Source organism: Tachysurus vachellii, chromosome 8 (genome assembly GCF_030014155.1).
Source record: "Tachysurus vachellii isolate PV-2020 chromosome 8, HZAU_Pvac_v1, whole genome shotgun sequence".
Lineage (NCBI taxonomy): Eukaryota > Metazoa > Chordata > Actinopteri > Siluriformes > Bagridae > Tachysurus > Tachysurus vachellii.
Window position 1 is genome coordinate 15029821 of NC_083467.1, and position 25937 is coordinate 15055757.

Here is a 25937-nt window from a genome sequence, read left to right on the forward strand (position 1 = left end):
GTTTAAGTGATACTGTTTAAAACTTTTAAGGATATGCTGATTGGTGGCAACATATGAGCCATGTGAATTATCTCAGAGGATTTAACCACATTATATGGTGGCTCAAATCTGAATTTATTGGGTAATCAAGAGATAATGATAGCAATTTACTGTCAGAATGAAGCAGTCATTCATTATGAACAATGCAAGAAGCAAAGCTGGCTGAAAAATAAGCTTATAAAATGTTAGCATGACAAGATCATTAGGCATTTTTGTTGGTACCACCATCATTTAAAATCTAAAAGAATGAAAGTTTTTATAAAAGCTGTATTTTGTCCATCATGATCTTCAGTTACTCCATTTGAAAGACTTTAATGGCTTTATGTAGATGCCTTTATTGTAACCTTTCAGAGAGGTTTCTGGGTGGAATGCTTTTAAAACCTTAACTGTACAAAGATTACTTGAAACAAACAAACCAACAAATAACGTGTACGTTATCCGATCTTGACCTCCGTAGTCAAATGTTGTTTTCCTGCTATTTCTTATATCTTTTACTATTTGCGAATTGCTCTAAGCAGGCCTAAATTTTCTAATATTAACATTGGGCAAGAAAATTCCAGTTTTCACACAGAGAGAATAAATCGTTTTATTTAAGGTACCATCATTACAGTTAGGATTTTCTTTTTGCTAATAATTTAATAATCTCAAATGTATAATATTTCAGAGTTTATTGTGCCTTAATTGTGTGTGGTCATTAACCTATATAACAGTACACTACAGGAAAGACTGGATACGTCTATTCTTGTATCCTTAAGGTCAACTACCTCATACGGTTTAATGCTTATCCCTCAGTATATTTAGAATGATGTAAAGAACACATGAAACCTTACTTTACTAACAAAATATGTAGAAAGGTTTATTGGGCTTATACAGTGTCTTAAAGACTTAAAGACATAAATAAACTGAGTCTTAAGATATTATGCATATGTATGTATATGATTATAATGAAGGTAATTTCGGAAACTGTGACATTGACTTTAACAAAAAATTACAGGCATTTTCCATACACATGTTCTTAATAATCAGACTCAATATTCAGTCCTGATATTTTAATACATCTGTGATTAGTTTCATTGTCTTGGTTTTCTGGTCCATTTTTCAACTGTCTGGATAACAGGTAAGAAAAAAAATACAGAAAAGTAAATCATTGGGCATTATCTCATTATCTTTTTTGTAACTTACCAAACACAAAGAGAGTGAGTGAGGCAGAAATCCTATAGTGAAAAAGCAAGACCTTGGTGAATTTATGCTAATAAAGGACACAGTGCCAGTTAGTGATGCAGTGCCATATCCACCATCCATAGCAGCTTTCCTTCTACAGGTCGTGATTGGTGATATTGCCACTGTTTTCCATTGGTGCAGAGTAAAAGCTTCTATTCTATAACCTAAGCCCATCTCCACTGTCATTTTCTCACCGTGAGGCTAACAGCGGGACAGTAAATGGCAGTAGGTGCAGAGATCTCCATGGTGATAAAGACAGAGGCTCAGGGGAAAGAGTGCTGCTCAGTCAGGGGGTATTAACAAGATTTAGACACCACTTCATCGGATCAGGCACTTGCATGCATGAATCTACCTTGCCACTCAATCAAGCAGCGAGGGAGAGAATTAACTTTGTGGTTAGGTAGTAAATGTGAGTTGATTCTAATCTCAAAGGTTAAACATTGAACCATGTCTCCATTTCTCATGGTATTTAGTTATATAATTATACAACAGTCTCAGTATAATCAGACTACAATATGTGTAAACTAGCCAAATGAATTTAAAGCACTATTAAAGCTAAAAAACTAATTATAGATCTTGTTAAACAGTCTACCACAAAAGGCATGTACTGGAATGTACAACAGGAGTTCAAATTAGCCATGTTTATGTGTCTTAGAGATCAATACAGCAGACATATTAATCAAAGTAGCTACCCAGAGGTAAGTGTTTGTACAGCATTTAGTTATTGCTTAATTTAGGCAGAGGGGAAAATGCATTGATGCTAGTGCAATGAATTTCATCCAGACTCTAAACGAGCTCGGGGATTTATAATGATCTTGCAAATTTCAGTTGTTTTTTTTTTCCTTTAATGCAGGGCTGATAGTTCTAAAAACCATTAAGATCCACTTAGCTTATGTAATTTTTCTTTTACGAAACCGTTTTGATGAACTTCCCTTGATCCCAATTTGTGGAAGAATGAAGCTTACCCTGTCTGTTAAAATCTTAAAAACAATTATAGACAAGCTGAGAAAAATGAAAGAAGGTAATATATTCAATTCTAACATTAGAGTACATTACCTCTCTAAGTAAACATGCATTTTAACATAATCTAAGAAACACTTTTTCACAAGAGAACAAAAGAATAAATAAAATAAATAAACATCAGGCATCTATGAAAAATTGTCCGATCATATGGCTTGATGCTCAGATGACCAGCTTGTCTTGGCAAACTTGATTCCCTCTTCAGATAAACGTGCCTAAATAAAACATGCCTGATAGCAGATCACTGCATTAACATGCACTTTGTGTTCCATACATGCCAGATTGTGCTTACAAATCACAACCTGAAAGAATTAGCTCGCTGTATGTCTACCCACAGGTCTCCATAAATGTGCTTTATTCAAGTTGTCCTCTTTTATAGTTCACTAGGCATAAGATTCTGTCCATGCTAGCTAGCCTAAAGTAAAAGTATAGTACATGTGTGTGATTGCTCGTGTCACCTACGTGAAGCGATCTGAGTTCATCTTTCGTAATTTGGGTGGCAAATGTCCGTCCATACGTCCTCCACCCCCTCCCCCTGCCAGTCGCTGCAGCTTGGGAGGCAAATCTGCAACCGATTGGCTGATGGGCTCTGCATTTATTTTGGCACTCTTAGATACATTCTTTTCTTCAGAGATACCTGGCACGGAGCTGATGCGATGCAGCTTTGTGGACAGGTCTCCCAAACTGTAGGTCATCTCAGATGTAGTGGAACTCATTCGGAGCAGCTTCCTTGGCATCCCGTCTCGTCCCGTCATCTTCTGCAGCTTGGCTGGGAGCTTGCTGGTTGTCTCGGCATCCTCCAAAAGCTCCAGGCAGTCTAGAGAGTTGTTCTTCTCACCACTGTTACACAACGACGGAGCAGTGAGTGGAGAGGACATGAGCAGGGCCTCGTCCTGCTCTTTTACACTGTGTGGTGGAGTGGGGACTTCAAAAGTGGCGTGGAACTGAGAGTAGTCCACCTTGAAGAATCCATCCTCCAGAGAGATGACAGGGAAGAACCGATGGCCCCATAGCACCTCATCTTCTGTGTATGATGTCCTCGCTTGGCATGTCATGCCTGCAGGATGAGATATGGAGGGATAATGAAATTTACACATCACAGAGATTAATCAAGCAGAAATAAGACCAATGTGTCAAAAAAAAACACAGCAGAATATTAGAATTCAAAAGCCCAGTGGAAGGCCCCATCCGTACGACCAATAACTAACCCAGTTCATCAAGACTGGTGGTTAATGAAAAACATTCACAATGAAACAGCAGTGCCTTTGTGAAGCCAATGAATATGGATGCATTACATGCACATGGGCTCATTCATGCAAGTAATCAATTACTGCAACATGATGAAAAATGATACATACTGTGCATACGTTCATATCACTTCAAAGCTATAAATCTATGACGGGACAAAATTCCCCTCAATGTTAGACAAAAACATTTTGAATATACAATAATGTGATTGTTAAAGCATTAGTCACATCAGTCAAAAAACACATCCAATTACTCATTTGGCAACCTGCCATAGGACTCATGCCATAAAACCACAGCCATGATACACAGTAACATTTACCTCAAATCTGTCTCCGGATATTTCTACAAGAATATGCCAGAATAAATACGTTGTATTTATAGGAATACAGTGTAGTACTAAAGCCATAAAATGATTATGTATATAAAATAGAATTAAAAAGAGCCACTCATCACTATCAGGTGCATGGAAGAGAGATTCAGTACCATCCGAATCTCAACCATGGTTTCATTTTCCCATATTTAAACTAACTAAAAATGAAAGACTCCCGTTGAGGTAGAAGGCACCTATCATATTACATATGATATGAGATGTTATTGGGCATCAGTATGCTATGAAGATAGGAATACAGACGAACAAGAAGATGATACACTACACCTGATACGCTGAGATGGACTTGTTAAATACAAAGTCAGCTTTATTTTCATTTCAACAAAGTTAATGCAGTGCAACTTAGAGAACAATACACACAAAAGGATATGAGGACATGGACATGCTCACATAATCGCATTTATACACTAGCACAGTGTCTCTGAAATTTTGTTTCTGAAAATGAGTTTAAGGCTTCCATATTTTACAGTGCAATGCCATGAAGAAATAAATCACAGAAACTGACAGACAGAGCAACAGCATCCTACAGCACATAGGTCAAGGAACAGTGAGTTCTTGATTTTGTGTCCCAGCTACTGTGGCATAAAACCTTTTTTTTTCTTTATGAGGCAAATATAAGATACTTAAAAGATCTAGAGTGGTAGGTGATCTAATGCTATAACATCTAGCTCATTCAGGCTTCACTCTGAAACTGTCACAGCCTTAACACACCAAAACTGTCAATCACATACTATTAGTTTTGAAAGGTTTGAAAATGAGTACACGGTTACAGTATAGGAGACCATATACATGGTGCTTTCTGCTTACCCGACAGTCATTGACACTAAAGTCATTGGTTTAAAAACAATTTTACTATCATTTTGAAGTAAAACTGCACTTTCTCCATTAACTATCTCTGCACACCCTCTCTCAACAAAGAAAAATTCAATTATTTGAACCTCTTACTCATAATTGCTCAGGTCACAACAGCCAATGAATGCAAATGGAGCCAGGGGCAGCAGTGGCTTAATCTTAATCTTTGCCTCTTAATCTTCCACTATAACAACCATCCAAGCTCCATTGTGGCTTTGCCACGTAAAAACAAATGGAAGGTTAAGATAATCAAATTACTTAAGCGGATTTACGCCAACAGACCAGACGAGCGGCCAGGGCTCAGGGAACTGGCCTCATGAGATTCAGTCAAAACAGTACATCATCAGTCATATTCCGCAGATGTGGAGCCTGAATGTAGAGTACACACAACTGTCACAAAGTCATGCATGCACAAAGATTCAGTCAGACAGTAAAAGTAAAACAATTTTTGCAAAATAAATATTCTATAATTTTTTACATTCACAAAACTATATCTAGATTTCACTCGCTTGCCTCCAACAGCTAAATAAAAACACAAAAGACTCAAAAAGAAGGCAAAGGGCTATAAATAGAGAAAGTAATATGAAGGGATCACATAAATCATTTCCTCACATGAAGACTTGCAAAGGCCATGTGCTATCAGCACAGTACAGGCTTCTTTATTCCTAGAGACTTTTTTGTGGGTATGGTGTTACAACGCCGCCACTTTCATAAAGTACAAAATTACTTTCCGAGAGGGCAGACCTATCCTCATCAAAAATCCATTTCGCTATCATGGCTCTTCCCTCTGCTCTATGTACTGTGCAATATTTCACACACACACATACACACACTTACACACAGACACACACACATACAGAGAGAGAGAGAGAGAGAGAGAGAGAGAGAGAGAGAGAGAGAGAGAGAGAGAGAGAGAGAGAGAGAGAGAGAGAGAGAGAGAAGAGACAGTGTTTTGTGTAGACCGTTCATTTGTTGATTTAAATAAATTGGCCAATGTGCCATCAAACGATGCTAACAGAAGTGCTTACAAACATAACCGCATTTTATCCTCCATGCTACTTCTCATAGCCATCAGATTTACTGTCTATTATTGAGTGCACATCCTCTCATTCATATAGCTGTACTGTAGGCTCTATTCTATTCAAAAACACTGGCAAATCCTGGCTGAATGCAAATACCAAATATTTGTATAGAAACAGCTGTAGCTGTATATTTCGTTGGAATCAGTAAACAGTAACAATTTGATCCATATAATAATAAGCACCACAGAGCACCTATAAAATGATGGATTACTTTTTAAGGATGAGTATATGGCTAACGCTGTTTACACAAAGCTGCAGATATGTAAGGGTGAACCGCTCTGTTTGGGTGTGTACATTGTTTCTGCCTCATTTCTCCAGAGTCTATAGCAAGACACAAAGAAATATTCCAGGATCACTAAGACAGCATGTTGTCTGGAACTGCAGGCAAAAATGCCAACTGAGTCTAAACACTGTGATGCAGAGCCCCATTCGATTTGTGCTGTTCAGTCGCATGTTATCATAGAAAGTTCTTGCAAGGCCTGTGAATATGACACATCTGAGTCAATTTGTCTTTTGTCTCTGATATGCAACACCTGTCAACTAAAAAAAAAACGACATTACTCAGCTCAGCAGGAGAGGACAAGATGAAAACAACAAAGACCACAAACAAGGAAAAGGTACATGAAAAGGTGCAGTCAATATCAAGCATCAATACAACAAATTAGGAGGACTGCTATATAACTTGAATGCCCTACTACATACATAACTGAATGCATTTTCTGCCATAGCACGGAGAACAGCTTGATTATATTTATTATTCATGATGCATCATACACTTGTACAAAACAAAACCCAAGTTCCAGCCGCGGATTAGAACAAATCAAAAACAAATTGCCAAGCTCCCCTTTCACCTTCAAGCTTATAATTAAAATGTAATAATGCAAACACTCAAATTCATTTTGCTTCATACAACTGATCAAGCCGACGTCTGTAACAGGCCTGTGAGTAAAAGGTGGTGGAAGAGAGTTAAAACCCCATCAATTTATTTCACACAGGGGAAAAGAACTTATGTAATCAGGACTACAACTGTGTGTTTCTATGGAAACCTAATCCTACCAACATGCACATGTAAAGCTGGTACGATCAGTGAGGTTCTCATGTTTGAAGGTGGCTTTTATCAAAAACACTCACAGAGAGACTTTCATGTCCACAGGAGAATATGACCATTGTGACAGTTTACTCTATAAGATGAAATATACTGAATATCCGACATTAGTAGAGGGACGTAAAATAATATAATAATGTCACATTATCTTTATATTACAATATAGCTGATTTTGTGATTATATACATATATATATATATATATATATATATATATATATATATATATATATATATATATATATATATATACATTGAAAGGTTAAATACTGTTCAAAACATTTATTTTGTATTTTGTGCCTCACATTTCAAAATATTCTGACATCTGAGTTAAAACACTGCCTGCATTCACTATGGGCTGCCAAAGTGCCATCATTCAAATATAAACTGCCAACACTCATATGATCAGAAATCTGGCAGACCTCAGAATAAACATCAAATACCCAACACTGCAAACCAATCCGAAAACGTTACATGATGAAATGCATTAAATGGGACTGGGAAATTTCCCTGTCTTTAAAAAGGCATGTTGACCTGATTTAAATGTATGATGATAAGAAGAAGCTGCTACATCCTTATTTTGTTAGAGTCAGCTTTCGAGGCTAAAATGGCTTCGGGTGAATGTAACAAAACTGGAAAGACAAAACTAACTGCTTAAATGATTAAAGGTCACAGAGGTAACATAAATGACTGACAATGAACTGAAGAATAATGAATAATAATTGCCTTTCTCTGATTTTGTTTGGTCTCAGCATGGAGTATAGTAAAGAGAAGACTAGGCTACAGAGCCCTCTATGTAGCTTACGTATTCATGAAAATTCTTAGAAAGTTCAAGAAATGTGGGCGTTTCCCCTTAAAATGAAAGAGAAGATCCTAGTAAAAAATAAAAGCTATTCATAAAGAAACCCTCAAAAGAGTTCTTAAGGTCAAAATGTCTTAGGAGTAGAGCGGAGGACTTTTAAGAGGCTTAAGAGTTTCTTTAGCAAAGGGGAAAATGGCCGAAAGGTGAATAGGGAGAATAAAGGTATTGCATACAATTTTTATTAATGATAGTGAGTAAAGAAGATGCTATAGATTAGATCATGTAGGGATTATTTTTGTGACCAATCATATTACAGATAATATCTCAGACACAGCCACATTTGGAAAATATGACTGATAAAGCAAATTATTATTTTTTTATTTAATGATAGTGGTCACTTGAGGTCATTAATTATCACATAGTTTGACTTCTTTTTCAAACCTAATGATAACTGAAATCACCTAACGAAAGTTTACATATTCTTGAATGTTTGGCCACATTATAAAGACACAGGTTGACACACACAGGTTTAAATGGCTATTAAAGGGAGGTTTCCACAACTGTGAATCATTGTAATTGTAATTACTGTCTGTGCATAAATAGTCAGTGAGTTTCTCAGCTCATGAGGTGATGCACTGACTTGGCTGTATAGTGCAACATGGGGAAGACAAAAGAATTGCCAATGGACCTGCATAATAATGTAGAACATGATAAAGCGGGAAATTGATATAAAAAAATCTCATCACTTGAAAATGCCAGTCAGAACTGTTCAAACTCTGATAAAGAGGTGAAAAATTAGAGGTTCAGAGCCACAGTCAGATAGACCAAGAAAGATTTCACCCACTACTGCAAAAAAGAATTGTTCGGGACGCAAATAAAAACCCAAAAACATCTACGAGAGAAATATAGGCTGTTCTGGAAAAAAGTGGTGTTGTTGTTTCTAGGAGCACAATAAGGAGGTACTGTACTTGCTCACAAATGACCTGCATGGTCAAGTTGCCAGGAGAAAACCGTTACTGTGCTCATGCCACAAAAAGGCCCACCTTCAGTACAAACAGACAGCAACTAGTTAAGACTCACAGCTTCTGGAGCAGTCATTTGGAGTGATGAGATCAAAATTGAACATTATAGTCACAACCATAAATGCTGTGTTTGGAGAGGAGTCAACACAGCAATCATTAATGCCTCAGGGAGCAATGCACAATATTAAGAACTAATGTATGCAAACTTTTGACCAGGGACTATAACCTGAGTCTTATAAGAAATAAAATCAATTTGTTTTGCCTTCTCACTCATGTTTTTTTTTTTAAATGGTACACATCTTGCAAATTCTTTGCATCAAGGGGCCATGGGTGATCACCGGTTGTCCTTCCTTGGACCACTTTTGGTAGGTACTAACCACTGAATACCATGAACACCCCATCTGCTGTTTTGGAGATGTTCTGACCCCGCCATCTAACAATCACTATTTGGCTCTTTTCAAAGTTGCACAGATCTTTATATTTGCCCATTTTTCCTGCTTCTAAATGATCAACTTTCAGAACTGACTGTTCACTTGCTGTCTAATATATCCCACCTCTTGACCGGTGCCACTGTAATAAAATAATCAATGTTATTCACTTCATCTGTCAGTGGTTTTAATCCCATGGCTGATTGGTGGTGAAGTTTTCTGTCTTTACCAATAACAATAAAAAGCAGAAGAAGTTCTCTTACTAATTCAGATTGTTGTTTTATGACATTGAACCCACCTTCCCGCAAAGCGTCACAACACAATCTGTTATTCAATATTGCAGTAATTTAAAACTAAACCGATCAAATCTCTCAACGTGTATGACATTAAACTTAATGACTCCACAAATCCTGCATACTTCTTGTGCTCACTCTCCTTTACTATCTTTGTCTTTCTTCCTCTCCTGCTATACTCTGAGATAATTGTCTCAAACTCTTTAAAGTATTAAAGTGGCTGAGAGAGAGCTTGATGACAGCAGAGAGAAAATTAATCAAGTCAGATTCTCCCTGGAGCTTCACCCTCTACACTTATTATTACAATTACAGAGCACCTGATTTTATTTCCACATCACTGAAGCAGATGTAGTGGATAGAAGTCTCTAGGTGTTATACAACCGGACAGACAGCACTGCGGTTGTGAAACTCAGCACTAAATGGACTTATTTTGTGGGAAAAAACCCAGGATATTAAATATGTAAAAATGAGTGCTATTTAATTAGAGTGTTCACTGCAAATTAGCACATCCTCTGGTATGAGAATGTATTATGAAATCATAGAATGTGGTACAGATCAGAAAACATTGATTATACTATAGCTTTGTGTCTGTTTTGTGTGATGCATCATCATTAATGATGAATATCTCAGCCAGTCTGGAGTTATTTTTCAAAAACTTGCATCGATGCTAATCTATGCTGTTGCTTTGCCCAAGGTTAGGGCTATATATATATCACCAGATTGAGGCCATCACTGGGCACAAACACATTATTAATGTACCATGAAAAATAGAGAAAATGGCTCATTACAAAACGAAGTAATTCAACTGCATGTGACATGTACTGTAGAAATGCAACCATTCACACACTTTCAATCAGCTCTTTTAAAATGAAAGGCTTCTGTATGCATTTAAAATCTGAATACCTTTCTGTGACCTAATATGTTTATGTCTTTTCTGCAGTCTGCAAAAATTGCACTTGTTTTGTTCCACATTTAAAACATTCACATTGAGCTCATACATGTCTGACCTTCACTGAGTTGACACCAGAAAGGGTTTGAGATAATAAGTGTAAGATCATCAGCAGACTCTTCACACACAGGCAGGAAGGAAACTGGACACCTGTGTGGCTGATAGGAAGTAGTGCTGGGATTGAAATGACACACATACTCAGGTCTACCTTGGCAACCCTACATTGCCGTCATGACCGTTTTTTTCCACAAACGCACAAGCACACAGCCTTCTGATCAGCTGCCATATTCAGTTCCTCAATTTACCCAACACTTTAAGTATAATTGTAATTTAAGCCACAGCCATCTACTTCATGTCTGTAGAGCAAATTGATGTTGTTCCACAAACCTACATAATGTGATTATTTTAAAACATACTATCATTGGCACAGTAAATTATCTTTAAGTGGTAGGCAAAAATTTCATTTCATACTGTTGCTAGTCCCTCTAAGGTCACTCTTACAAGAGGTCTGTGGTCTAATAAATGCACTTACATTCAATACATTGGAAGAAGATGAGATTGAGTGAATAGACATAACACATGTAGAGTGGAAAGGGAACAGGTTGAGAAGGACATCTGAAAATAAATGAAAAGGCTGGAGAAATGGCATGCTATAGGACAAAGGATTTAGGAGAGAGAGAGAGAGAGAGAGAGAGAGAGAGAGAGAGAGAGAGAGAGAGAGATGAGAGGGCATTACAAAAGGAATAGATAAGAAGGCAAGGTTATCAACACTGTAACTCCTCAGAACAAAGCATTATGCAGAAATTACACAATGCCAGAACGGGTCAAATGTGATATTTGTCAAATCAGCTACTACACTGTAATAAAAAAAAGTCAGAGAGTGCAAGCAGTAACGTGCATTTTAATGACTCATTTCAGCGTCTTTGTTGTTTTGTATTGCTATGATAAGGGATAGAAAAGTTTGATAACTTCTATAATTGCACAGATACCGATAACTTAAACTACTGTATTGGCATGAATCTTTACCGTTTAATCTCAATCTTTTTTACTTTGATGAACTTCATGGGTTGATAAACTGAACCCTTTCAACTGAAATACAGCATGTAGCTTATAGTCATTGGCTGGATAAGTGAAGAAAAGACCTTTGTGATTTGTAATATAAGTACTATAATTTTCCATGTTTCCATGTCCTGCTTCGTGTACTGTATGTCCTAATAATTCATATTCACTTTTAAATGTATATCTTTCTTTTACATTGAGCATTTAATAAATATAAAAATGAATAAGCTTCTCTGGTGTACAGTTTCTATCAATGCAAAATGATAAAAAGGAGGAAAGAAAGAGCAAAAGAAACAGGATTTTTAACATTTTTAAGAGGTTAATTAAAAAAAAAAGCCAAGAAGGGAAATCTCACAATTTATGCCTCTTAAGCAAACAAAAGTTTCATGTGTTTGTCCAAATCAATTAATGGAAGTCTACAGAGACATTCAATCATGATTGATCAATGGTACCCATAATCCTAAGCTCAGTACTTACAGTTCTGTGCTTGTAAACAGAAGATTGTGGGTTCAAATCCCAGGATAGTCAGACTTGTCTTGTGCAAGACCTCTGAGTAAAATTTGCTTAGCCACAAGCACAGATTGTATTCTATACATACTTTATGTATGACACTTTGGATTGAAAGTGTTTATCAAATAAAAAACTATAAATGTAAGAAGGATTAAGCTTGATAACACATTAATAATGAGATTGGCAGCTTACAATATGGTACGTAAGGTCTGTTAATTAATATTTGTTCATTTACACCAGTATTGTACAACTGAACTAAATAAGGAACATATCTCTTATGGTAATGCAAACATTCGTGTTACATGTAAGTTAGAGAATAATGTTATGCGACTTAACATGAGACAGTGACAGGCTCAAAGAGAATGAGAAGGCAGAGCATTAGAACAGGCTAATTCACAACATTCATAGACTTTGAGATCAGCTGCACTGCTGTGCCAATTATTTCCATTTTTAGTCTCTCTCTCTCTCTCTCTCTCTCTCTCTCTCTCTCTCCCAATTACATTGTTATTATACATCTGAAGAAAAAGTTATTTGCCAGAAAATGGGCATGGTGGCAGAAAGTGTGTAAGCTTACACTTTCTCTCTCTCTCTCTCTCTCTCTCTCTCTCTCTCATACTCACTTTCATACTCCCGCTCTCTCTCTCTGTCTCTCCAGACTGTCAATTGCTGTGTTATGGTTTCCAGACATGATAAACCTTCCCCATCGAGCAGGGTTCAAGTGAGGTTCCATGTATCACTTCTACCTGATTTATCACCATTCATCACTTCTCTGACAAATCCCTGAAGATACAATTAGCCACTTCTCTTTGTTCAGGCACATAGCTTACACACGTCCTGCCACCATGCCCAAGTCTCATCCATATTTTTTTCAACAAGGAGCTCCTTCCTCAGATGCATAATAACAGTATAATAAAACCAGAGAGAGAGGGAGAGAGAGAGAGAGAGAGAGAGAGAGAGAGAGAGAGAGAGAGAGAGAGAGAGAGAGAGAGAGAGAGAGAGAGAAAGGGATAGAGAAATAATTGGCACAACAGTGCAGCTGATCTCTAATATTATAAATGTTGTGAATTAGCCTACTCTAATGCTACTCCATAGCTTTACATCACCGTAACTGTTTATATGTCCACTTACACAGTATGTTGTCTTAGGGATCAATTCACTGTGGTTCATGTAACATAGAATTACAGTAAATGATTATTTGTTACCTCCAGACTGTAATGTTCACAGTTCCTCATAAGATTAGCTCTTCAGCACTGGCTTACATGATAAATATTTCAATATTGTGTACAGGAACAATATTAACACCTAAAGCTGGTGCATTCATTATGAAAACCTTTAGTACATATAAAAAAACAACAACACTGGATAGAAGAGTAGAGCTATGCTTAAAGTTCCATCTTTACCAGACTGATCTGGGTGCAGCACCAATTTTGAACTTTGCTTTTGTGAGGATCTTTATCTGTCCCTGTAATGGGATTTTGCAGTGAACTGCATCCTTGCAGAACACACAGCACAGATGCACAGCAGAAAATAAGTGGAGGAAAATTCACCCTCATGAATATATGAATTCTAAAAGTACAGACAAATGTCAGTATAAAGACCTGTACCTACATATAATCATGGGATGGAAATGATATTCATACAGACTGAGTTTTCCAAAATTATTGGCACCTTTGATTGATGAGTATAAGATAAAAAATAAGGCAAAAAAGGTTATGGAAAATGTCTTTGTGGTTTGATTAATCTCACACACACACCTGTATGCATCATACACATTTTTTGACATATACTTTCAAGACAAATTTGTCTAATTTAAGGGAAGCCAACAATGACCTAAACACTCAGGTGACTTGGGAACATTTTCAGTTTAGGGTTAAATTAACTAACCTTTTTTATACAGCTGTTTATAAGGATGTCAATCATTTGGAGGTGACTATAAAGTCAGGAAAGGAGAATCTAAGCAAATGATGTATTATTGACACAAAATATTAGCATTCATTTTGCACAGCCATTCAAAGCAATCACTGATATGCGGACAGTCTATGATTACTATGAGAAATTGTGCCACATTGAATATATAGATAACCTAATAATAACATCCAAAGGAAACAGATGCACATTGTTAAAAGCAAACTGCATAACAACAAGGAAAGGTTCCGGTGCATTATGAAACCAGCCTATTTTCTCAGGGTTTATAAATTGTTAATTGTTCATTGTTCAGTGTTTAACAGCATATTGTTAACACTGGAAACAGATTTCAGATATCTGTTAGTTTTTTTCTATTTAAATAATGCCACTTAGTTTTGCTGGTCTTGCCTGTTCTAACTTCTACTGTTCTACTAAATTCAAATAAACAACAAGCATTATAAGATATACAAAAATGATCCATTTTATTCTTGCCATATTACTTACAAAGGTGAAAGACATGAGCCAGTAACTGTAATCTGGTGCATATACGGGATGAAACTGAGCGCCCCGATGGCATAGGGATCTTGGCTGAGGGTTACAGCAGGTTTTGTAGCGCTCTGACCCACAGCGCATCAGACTTAATTGGCATTCCTGCTGTCACTTGTTCAGTAGAGTCTCCTCACAGCTGGGAGCTCATTTTAACCCTGCAGTTTATAAACCGATGTGGCATACAGCACAATGGAAGGAAAGCATTCTAATTGCTCTCAAAGTCTAAATGTCAAAATACTTGCTAATCTTTGAAGCTAAAAGACTTACCAAACTATCACAGAGAGTCCCATAGCAGTTTGGTGATTTAATTTTCTCTGTTTATGATAACTACATTAGAAAATATTAACATTTTCTATATAAATCACCTTGATACCGATTGATCCATATATTTCTACATTGCTAAGCTAAAATTACATCAGAAAAGGAGAAAATGCATCAACAAGGAAAATGCTAAGCTTGATTTTATGGACAGCGAGCTTCATTTAATATCAGCCTCCTTAACATTAATAACCTACATCGGATGCAACCTCTGATTTTACTATCATTAAATGTTACTATCATCAAAAAAGGCAAAATAGCACTTCTTATAAAATCAATCATGCTTGGTGGTTAAGATACTGGACCAATGATTGGAAAATCATAAGTTCAAATCACCTGAGCAAGAACATTGCTCTGGATTAAGAGGTCTACCAAATATTGTAAAGTTAAACAGAAATATTTATCTTCTTGGCAGAGTTTGTCCAGTGTCTGCAACCAGACCCCTCTCATCAGACACTTCATGGCCTCTGAGTATACTGTATGTGATTGGCCACTCATCCCCTTTTTCTTATTTCACTTGTACTATTTCACAAACATCCAACATAAATTGATTAGTTTTTAAAACTCTTGCTGGACTGCTACAATAAAAGCTGCTCACCACCACTGTTCAGCTGATTGGGGATAATATTCCAGTATATGTCCAGTATAAGACATTGTAGCGAACATATAACCATTTCACAAAGCTGACAATTTATATCATCTACTTCATGAAAAGTCCACGGTGAAGGGTCCAGAAGTTAAAAGGCATCATGTTCAGAACAGACGCACACGTCTCGCTGATTTACTGTACATTCACTTGCAGATGACTTCATCCAAAGCTATTTATAAGCAGTTGACATTCCGACTGTGCAATGGTTCATCACTAGCTTGCTGTTTATCTGGGGATTTAAACTCACAACCCTCTGTTCACTGGAACAGAACCTTAACTGCTGAGCAACTGCTGCTACTGATGCCAAATGCCAATGATAAACATTACTATGCTAAATGGTACAGCAGCAAACATGTTGGGGTCAACAACAAATAGATAGAACAAAGAGATCATTCTAAACTGAAAACTCTGCCAAGGCTGAAGGTTAAATATGATTAAATATAAACATATCTGAAACCCTAATTAAACTCGCACTCATGTGAATACTGCTCAGACACATGCCTCCACCTACTTATGCATACCAATTTAAAATTCATCTCTCTCTCTCTCTCTCTCTCTCACACACACACACACACACACGAGAGTGTAGGCTAAGATGGACACATTTATGTGCTTATTTAATATTTTATCTGAAAATGAAATATTCTGAGTGCAAAATATTAATATGTATGATACCACAGTGCTGTCAAATTCTCAAATCTGATTAGTTAGAAGGTTTTACTTCATTTTGCTCAAGGCAAATCAAAGGTTTTATATTAATGAGCTCATTGTAACACATTATTATATTATTGATGAATGTTTAACAGAAACTGATTACAAATCTGTGTGTGATTGTTTAAGATTTCTGAAAGGAAATGTGTTCGGAAGGAGCCTCTGGTGTCGGTGCTTTGTAACAATCAGAGCTAAAGCTGTAACTTTAGGCTGTTTTTTTTGTCTTAATATATCTGAGAGAGAAAGAGAGAGAGAGAGAGAGAGAGAGAGAGAGAGATGCTCCTGACATGCTCTATTTGCTATAGAGAACAATAAACCCTGCAAATGTATGGCACTGTTAAACTCTACACAGAACTGCATACTTTACTTTTATAACCCTCAGAAGAAAATAATGTATTTTATTGATAAATAACAATTAGAACTATAATTAGCCAGAACAAATGGATGTTGCCTCATTTCATAGAACAAAGAGCAACACTTGTTCATTAATAATGAGAATAATATGTAAATATTTCACAGCAAGAGTTGCACTGTTACGGACGCTAGTATCGTTTATCCGCCTGTTGCCAAGCTCATTTACTCTTTTACTCATAATAAAATGACCAAAATCAAGTTTCCATGTGCTACTAGGTGGCATAAACCTAGAGTTGGTTTCAGTGCTGTTAATATTTCAATCTAGGAGAATTCCACATGCTGTGTTCTGTAGACACACAAAAAAAATAAACAATTAAGGAACGGTATTATAACATCGTCCTACGAAAGTAGCTTGATACATCGTTATAAAATGAAACATAAAACTCAGAAATTAAGAGCTGTCATATATCAAATACTAGCTGCTCCAACAGGACGTAGAGATGCAATGGAAGAGCACATGCTGCATGCTGCAGATCCTCATTAGGCAGAAACAGGCGTTCATAATATTTTCAGTTAATCAGTAGAATCTAATCAAGAATGCAGTGGCAATGCTGATGCCCTCAATACAAGTGAGCTATTAGCCTTGGCTATGTCTCCTGCTACAGATAAAGATAAATGAAATCTGCTTTACTTGCAGCTATGTAGATGTTCTTCACTGCATGGATCTACTCAAACCAAGCCAACTGGTGTAGCCATTAAAAATAGTTACCTGCTCGAAGTTAAATAAAATGTTAAATAATAAACTGATTTGTTGATTTTTTATTTTAGGCTGATTAAATTCTTTTCCTAGCATAGTGCTCTGGCTAAATATTGGACAAGGGCATTAAAAATGTCTGTTGTAGTTATTTAGCTCTTCTCATGCCATGCAGATAGTGATACACAATGTTACACGTTTTAGTGTCTGTATAGGTGAGTGCCTAAAGACTCATAGCCTGAAAAAATAGTATTGAGGCATCACTATTCAAAACCTCACAATTAAGGCAAAATGGTTCAACACACACAGACACACAGATCTCTTATAGCATCAGTGGGCCATATATAGCTTTCCACCACCCACACTCCACTCAGCAGGCAAACACACAGACATGCTGCACACAAAAGGGCGAGAGGATTTCTATTTTTCTTCGACACGGCCAGTAGAAAGAAGTCAGGGAGAGGAAACAAATAAAAAGAACAAGGGATAAAGTAAGAGAAGAACAAGAGGCAACACAGCTCTAAGCTCAGTATTACGAAGAGATGAAGGCAATGTGAAAATCATGTCCGTAGCCTTTTATGGACTTTTACACAACAAAATACACCACAGAAAGCCTGTAAAGCCTGTGTCTTTCTCATTTCCCAGTTCCTGCCATCTGGGTGAAGCCTGGCTAGATATGTTTTACTTTCATAATAGTGTCCTGCTTTTGGGGATAAGCTTTTATTTATAGTAAAGTAATAAAGTTATATCACATAATTATGCTGCTAAGGTATTTATAGGGGTGATGGTGACTCAAGTGGTTAAGGCTCTGGGTTGTTGATTAAAGGATTGGGGTTCCACTGTGCTGTAATGTATATGTGGCAATAATAAAGGATTTCATGCACCCAAATTCATTTATTAAATAGGAAGGAATAAAACACAATAGGGTATGCTGTAGAAAAACAATCCATGGTTGTGGTGTCGTCATGTGGCTTGATGGGAAAGGAATCTACTCGACAATGATTATTTTCCTATAACAACACATCCCAAAGAGTTTTATCCCTCTTATTTATTGATTTAATTATTTATTTAGTTAGTTAGTTAGTTAGTTAACTCTTGTTGTTATTACAGCTATAAACACTCATTTTTACACTAGCATTGCTTTTATTCTCAATAGTACAAAATATTGCAGCTATTCATGTAACAAAGAAAGTCCTGAAGTCTGAAAACATAGCTTTACTTAGAAAAGTTTGAAAGTACTAACACTGGAGACTCCTTCCAGTAACACCAAATCTTCACCACATCAACATTTTTTAATTAAAATCACATTCAGAATCAAACAATCAGAATCAGCTTTATTGTGTAGTACTGTGGGTTTTACATGTACAAGGAATTTAAAACTACATTAAATCTGACACACTAGTTCCCAGTGAATGAGCTGTTACTATAAAAAACAATACCATATAAAAACAAGGTACTGTCAGAGATTTCCTGTTATAAAATATTAATCTACACTGTCTGACCAATCACATTGGAGAATGCAATAACGCTGTGGACTAAGTCTTCTTAACAAATTTATATTTGACTGTGCTGTTTTAAGATAAATCAATATGATCAATGTTAACAGCATTGTGCTTTGATGTATGCAGTGATGGCTTTGAGGGAAAGCTGGGGTCAAGAAGTAAACAGGCCATTCTGATTTTCATGTAGCTTACCCAATAACCACTGGAGACTAAATTCTAGCCAATGGCCATTTCAAGTGTACATGACTATGTGCACTTGTACATTTGCACCACTAGCTGCACAAAGAGCTCACAGCACACACTCAATATAACAGCTATAACACCAAGTCTCAGGATGCAGCACAAAATCCAAGTCTGAACTTAGATGTGAGTGTGAAGTAGCTAAGTTTATGCAGCGTGACGAAGGTAAAAATGTTTGTGTGGTTTTTATGTTAATATCTCAGACAGTGCTGAGAGAACACTGCAATCATCACAAACTTTTAAATCGCCATGCATGTCCCATAACCATCCTGCGTTTCTGCTGATGCTGTCACAGCTCTTCAACCACAATACATTTGCTGTGAAAGCAATGCATATTCACAGGAAATGTACCAAAAGTGACAAGTCAGAAATATCTGCAGCTGCTGAAAAAAATATTAACGACAAGTTTTTTTTAAATATCTAAAACATCATTCTAGCATTCGTATTATCAATATTGAAAATATGGTCTGTGTGGTTCACTGCTCACTGTTGGAAAAGATTCACGGTATGATGCATTGACATCATTACTGCTGAGGCAGAAGATCATCACTACCACTGTAGCAGAGGTCCGTTACAGTGTGGGTAAAATGACATCAACCAAATGAGAAATGATTACAGCCTCATTAGAGTGACTCACAAATTTTGCATTACATGTTTTCACAGCTGACAGTGTTTCATCAACTGAATGATCACAGTTTACTGATTTGGTTTACGCCCCTGCACCACTTAGCATCAATATATGCCTCCATACGCTGTAAGCTGCCAGGAGAAGCACCTTAATGTGTCTACATGAAATATTTGTGCACAAAGAAATATTCATTCATATAGCGGACTCTTTCATCTAACTATATGATATACATAATTCAATAGAGTGGGTGGGAAAAGCCACTACATCGTGCTGTTGCCGACTTGCTACAACATGAGTTATGTGCTTCACCCAGAGGCAGTACGCTAGAGCTTAAGTGAAACTTCAGGCGTTTCTTGATAGACATGTGGTTCCAAAACTGACCCTGATGTCCGCAGGCATTAAAGTTCAAAACAATATGCTGTGAAATTGGTGGTTAATTACTAGCTTTAGGGAGAAACAGTACCAGCAAATTTATCATGTATCATGTTGATGTGCTGTGCAGAATTGAGAGTGAAATTTGACTGAAATGAATGTACTGTCACTATTTCACCCAAACCATCCTTGTTCAAGTAGAGATAAATTAATGCATGTATGAAGCAGTAGCTCCTCTTTTAGATCAAATGAAACATGACACTAAACTGCAATGGTGTTTTGATAACTGTTAACAAGAAGGATACGTGAAGTATTTGTGGCTCTTACATATGTACATATATATTCATTTTAATCATCTCACTCTGTACTACAGTGTGTCCACTCTAAATCTAGGAAAAAGTGCTTCACACACTTTAAGGGTTTGAAAATAATCCGAACTTCACTGGCTGTGCAAAACCCTCATGAATGACGGACCATGTTGCCGTGGAAACTAGTCAAGATTTTTCGATTTCTTAATTAACAAATTAACAGTGAAAATACAAATTAGAAAAAAATGGTGAATAAATGCACCATGAACACCAACACAGTAAAATGTAAACAACAGTTTCTAGAACTAAAGATTCTTAAACTTAACTTCATCTTCAGTCCTTTCCAAATATGAGCAAAAAACAGAATCCTGTGGACATTTCTGCATGCGGCTAGGCTATAATGTACCTGCTGCTTAATTATAACTAAGCATGACCAGCTATATTTAAGCATGACAGCATACAGCACACCCATATGGATCGTCATATTAAAGCTGTACTGTAGCAATTAAAATGTTTTTTGCTTGAGTTACAATTCTCCTGATTTCTCATGTGAAAAGTATTTAAAGGAACACACCATGAGGATGATGCTTAAACCTCACAATGGGCTCATGAACACCTTGTCCAGTTTAAATAAAATATAGAAATTTAGAAGAAAAAAAAACACACAATTGATTAGACAAATTGTCAGCTGGGATGGTTGTAGTCCACGTGTCAGATTTAATTCACTGTGCCAAATTGATTTTATTTCAGATGCCAAACTTTGCTCACATTGTTAGACTTCTTTATCAGCACATGGTGAAATCTATCTGCAAGAGCACACTAATTCAAAGCGCGAGGCTCTAACGGATGTGTGAGCACCTCACATAGAAACAGTAATGTTTATTTTTCCCTTGAGGCTTGTGACACACTGCCAGTGCACAGCAATGTGAAAACAAGACTACTTTATGCTGCTGCAAATTTCACTCATATGTTACAAGCCATGAAGCTCTTGTTTATGTGCACTAATGAGAAGAATAATTAGGTATCCTGTTCTATATAAAATCATGTGCACTTCTTCTCATGACATCATTTGTTTCACACTAGTTATAATTAATACAACATATTACACACACACAAAAAAGGTTTCACAAAGGTTGGACTGTTATCAGTCATATCTCTACAGGTCCATTTAAAACATTTTCAGCCAAGAGCTGTTTTAACACAAGCTCTGAACAACATGTTTACACAAGCATTTTATCCCTGAATCAATACAGCACAATCCATTAGGTCTACTTAAAGTACCCATAAGGCATTTTTCCACTTTTAACCCTCATAGCCTTTATGCTATGCTGATACCTATGGAGCATCACACTATTATAAATTAGCAATAAGCTAAAGCATACTATAACTGATTACTAACATGAACTGAGTTTCAAAAAACTCACTTGTTTGCACAGCATGAATTTTACATAGCTAAATGTATATAGCTATGACTTATGACTAGATGGAGGCAAACTGATGTGCGCACTACCGATTTTTCTTTGTTTGAGCTGTTTGAGCTTTGGAGTTATGAGAGTGGTGGTGTACAGTATATATATATATATATATATATATATATATATATATATATATACATATATATATATATATATATATATATATATATATATATATATATATATATATATATATATATATATAGATAGATAGATAGATAGATAGATAGATAGATAGATAGATAGATAGATAAATAGATAGATAGATAGATAGATAGATAGATAGATAGATAGATAGAGAGAGAGAGAGAGAGAGAGAGAGAGAGAGAGAGAGAGAGAGAGAGAGAGATAGACAGGTAAGACTTTAGAGATTCAAGAACTTTTTGACAATTATTACATAATTGTAATATTTTTGAATTAGGGTTGTAAAACAATTCAGATAAATTATTATGATTCAACAGATAATGTGTTCTAAATTGATACACATCCAAAAACAAACAGGATGAAAAATATTAAGTTGTTTTAGAATATTCAGAGGGCATTTGGTGAGACTAAAGAAGATCGTCGGGAGAACCATTCTTTATTAAAAAGGTAAAGTACATATCCTGATACTATCATAATTAATAATGAGAGCTCTGAATACTATATAGTCCAATAATTTGTGCAGTAATGAGGTCGGTCAACTTTGAAAAGATGGTAGATGTGGAGACACTGTGCTTTAAGTAACACATTTACTACTGACACTGCAGCGGACACAACAGCAAAGAATTATTTTTTATTTGTATGTCAAGTTGGGAAATATGCTGTAGGGCACTGTGATGTGAACCTCCATCCTTCCAGTTTTTGTATCACTTATCCTACACAGAGGGGAACCTGGAGCCTATCCCAGTGCCAGAACATCTCATGGAACAATTGCACACATTCACACAACCATTCACACATTATGGGCCATTTAGAGATGCCAATCGGCCTACAACACATGTCTCTGGACTGGGGGAAAAAACAAAGGAAACGGAGGAAACCTCTCCAAAACACAGGGAGAACATGCAAACTATCTGTACACAAGGTGGAAAACAAACCCCTGATGTGCAAAGCAAACATACTAAACACTAAGCCACTATGCCCCCTAGTGTAGTATAAACAAGGTAATAAAATAAGTGGTAAGTGTTTCAGTGAGGTGAATTTTGGAAATCCATCACATTTGAAATGTATTATGAGAGACCAGTAGTAATGCTATTTTATCACTGATTAGTTTTTCCCATACTTACTTTTCTTTATAACCTAGGAGAATTTTCAGTCATTGTAAATCAGTAGCCAAATGAACTGGATTCATTGAAAAGTCATGAAGAAAATAAAAGATGTTAGATCAGAGAACTTAACCTGCTTACCTGTGGTTTCCACAATTCCTTCCAGGATCACCACAATTTCAAACTGCTCAGTCTGCATGGACCGCTGAGAGAGCTCATAAAAGGGGCTTTTACTGTCTATCACATGACAGATGGTGAGGGGAGATACCAAGAAGAGCTGATCTGCACCAGTGCTGAAACCTACATCCAGCTCCAACTGATCTAGAGGGAGGAACTCACCTTCAGGGGTCTGCCGAGACTGAGAGAGTGAGAGAGAGAGAGAGAGAGAGAGAGAGAGAGAGAGAGAGACGTTGGGAGACAATACCATGTCGTTGAATTTGTCTGTTGTGGTTACAGCTCTTGTACATTTCATTTGACAGTCAGTGCTATCGATCAGTGAGTAACGGTATGGACTAAAAGACGTGGCAAGGTAATGGGGCATGTAGAATTATTAGGGCATGTAGCATTGTTGTCTCACAGCTCCAGGGTCCCTGAGAGGTGTTTAGGTACATGTTTTCTCTGTAACCATCAGAGTTGCCTCTGCATTTCCCAGTTCCTCATGCCTCCCACAACACATGCTGGTCGTGGATTAAACAGTAAATTGCCTCAAACTGTGAATGTGTGTATGCATATTGCCCTGCAAAAAATGCTCTGCATTTATAGCTGGAACTAAACATTTTATTGACTTGAACCTCACCGTTCTTTTGTTATTAGACTGAAAGAAATACAAATTTACGTTGTGAGAACTTTTGCCATAAGATTCCTAAAGTATTGTGTTGTAGAAGTTCACTTTAATGGCTTGCACTTACTTTAAGCAGTTTGCAGCGGATTTGCGCTGAGACCATGTGGCTGTTCCGCAGGTTTCCGATCCTGAACATGAGCGTGAGTTTTCCGTCCCGCATGGAGATGACCGCATGTTCACTGAACATCAGCGTCTCGGCCCTTTTCTTGGGCTGAGACATCTTAATGAACATGCAGCCTATGAGAAATGCGTCCACGATAGAGCCGAGGATGGACTGAAAGAGGAAAAGAATGATGCCCTCGGGACACTTGTCCGTTATGTACCTGTAGCCGTAGCCGATAGTGGCCTCAGTCTCTATGAAGAAGAGGAACGCTGAGGGGAAGTTGTACACGTTGGCGACGCACGGTGTGTACTTGTCGTCGTGCGCACGGTTCAAGTCTCCGCGCACGTACGCAATTAGCCACCACATGAAGGCCATGAAGAGCCAGGCCACCGTGTAGGTCAGGATGAATATGAACAGATTCCAGCGCCATTTCAGGTCCACTAGTGTGGTGAACAAGTCGGACAGGTAACGACTGGTTTCTCCACCCAGGTTACCGTGCTGGACGTTACAGCGGCCGTTCTTATCCACGAAGCGCTGCCGTTTCCGTTTCCGCTCCTGACCGGTCTGCCCGAACCCCGAGCCGCTGGATGAAGTGGTCACTATCTGGTAGTCGTCACCAAATTTTTTCCGAAGTGCAGACATGCTTCCCTGTGGAAGAGATTTATGTCCGAGTTACACTTCTGCACAGCAGTATGACTTCATTAACCTACTAGACTTAGATGAAGCACACTGTTGTACTTAATTCAGCATTATTAGACCATCAAATGAACCATGAAATAAGGAAAATGTGAGATTACTTTACGCACAGCAGAGATGGACTGTTGAATGTTGTAAAGAAAAGAAAGATAAAGCCTTACGGATATGTTACCATCCGGATCCTCTCCGTGCGCAGGTGTCGTTAGTGCATGTCAGTGAACAGAACGCTTACAGATAACTAAAATCAAACTCCAACACGCGCGATCACGGCGCATGACTTTACTAATAAACAAGACAGAGTAAAAAGAAGATAAAAATGCATGATCAACTATCCCGAGGCGCTGGACACAGTTTCGCCCTTGATATCCCTGCGTTGCTCATTTGCTCAGTTACATCACCTCCTAGGAGCTTTAATCCAGTCCTGGATACTCAAAGTTATAATCAGAGTTGCGGTTCCTCAACAGATGCGCCTTCAAGCAGGTTTTCCAGTCCGGCTAAATTGTGCAGGAACCCTGCTGATTTAATGCGTCGCCTTTTGGGGACTCGGTTCTCGGCTTTGTCTCGACTGGCCCTTCATGCGCATTTTGGTCACTGCAAGTGAAGCTGTTAGCGCGGTGTCCTCTATGCGAGCTGCCTGCACCCTCAATAATAAGAAGTTTCCGAAGCTCCCATTCTTGCGTTGCTCCCAAGTCATAACGTTTAGTTTCTTGGTCTTAGTGCCGCCTGTTTTCCCCCTGTGCTTATATTCCCGCAGTTTATGCGTTTCTCAGTGCGCACGCTGTAGAGAGGTTGCCAGATTGATTGTGCCACCTGCATTAACGCGGTACCTTTTCCTCAAATTTAGACATGGATTAATTCTATATTCTACTTATATATACAAAACACAGTACACGACAAATCAGCCTGTCAATGCTAATTCCCAGCACCAAGTAGAAGCACTTCAAATGAGCAGAAAGTAGCTCATTTGGCAACCCTACAGTATGGGCTAGAGAGGCGTCTCTGTTTGGCTGGGAGAAATTTGGGGAAAAGACTAGTATTCTGTTTATTCTTATATATAAAGAGCATTGGTCACTGGTGCTTTGAACATATACCTTACATACTGTAGGTAAGTCATTTTCTCTAGTGCTTAGAATCCCATTTTACTTTTATGTCCTGAAACCCTGTAACGGAGTTTTCCATCATACACAGCCTATTTATAGCTTGGCTGCAAACGTCAAATGTAATTTTCTCATCAAAGGAGAAGAATGGCCGGCCACCTGCCTTACCTG

The 25937-nt window shown here is 37.4% G+C and overlaps 1 protein-coding gene across 1 annotated transcript; it reads right to left on the reverse strand.

Annotated features, from left to right (window-relative positions):
- Positions 1–668: 668 nt before the first annotated feature.
- Positions 669–25347, reverse strand: kcnj3a (potassium inwardly rectifying channel subfamily J member 3a). Its single transcript, XM_060876493.1, has 4 exons — positions 24831–25347; positions 23938–24621; positions 23171–23387; positions 669–3337 (listed from the first exon to the last, which is right to left on the reverse strand). Exons 2-4 carry the CDS (start codon positions 24613–24615, stop codon positions 2739–2741), a joined length of 1494 nt encoding a protein of 497 aa, XP_060732476.1. The 5' UTR covers positions 24616–24621; positions 24831–25347; the 3' UTR covers positions 669–2738.
- Positions 25348–25937: the final 590 nt, after the last annotated feature.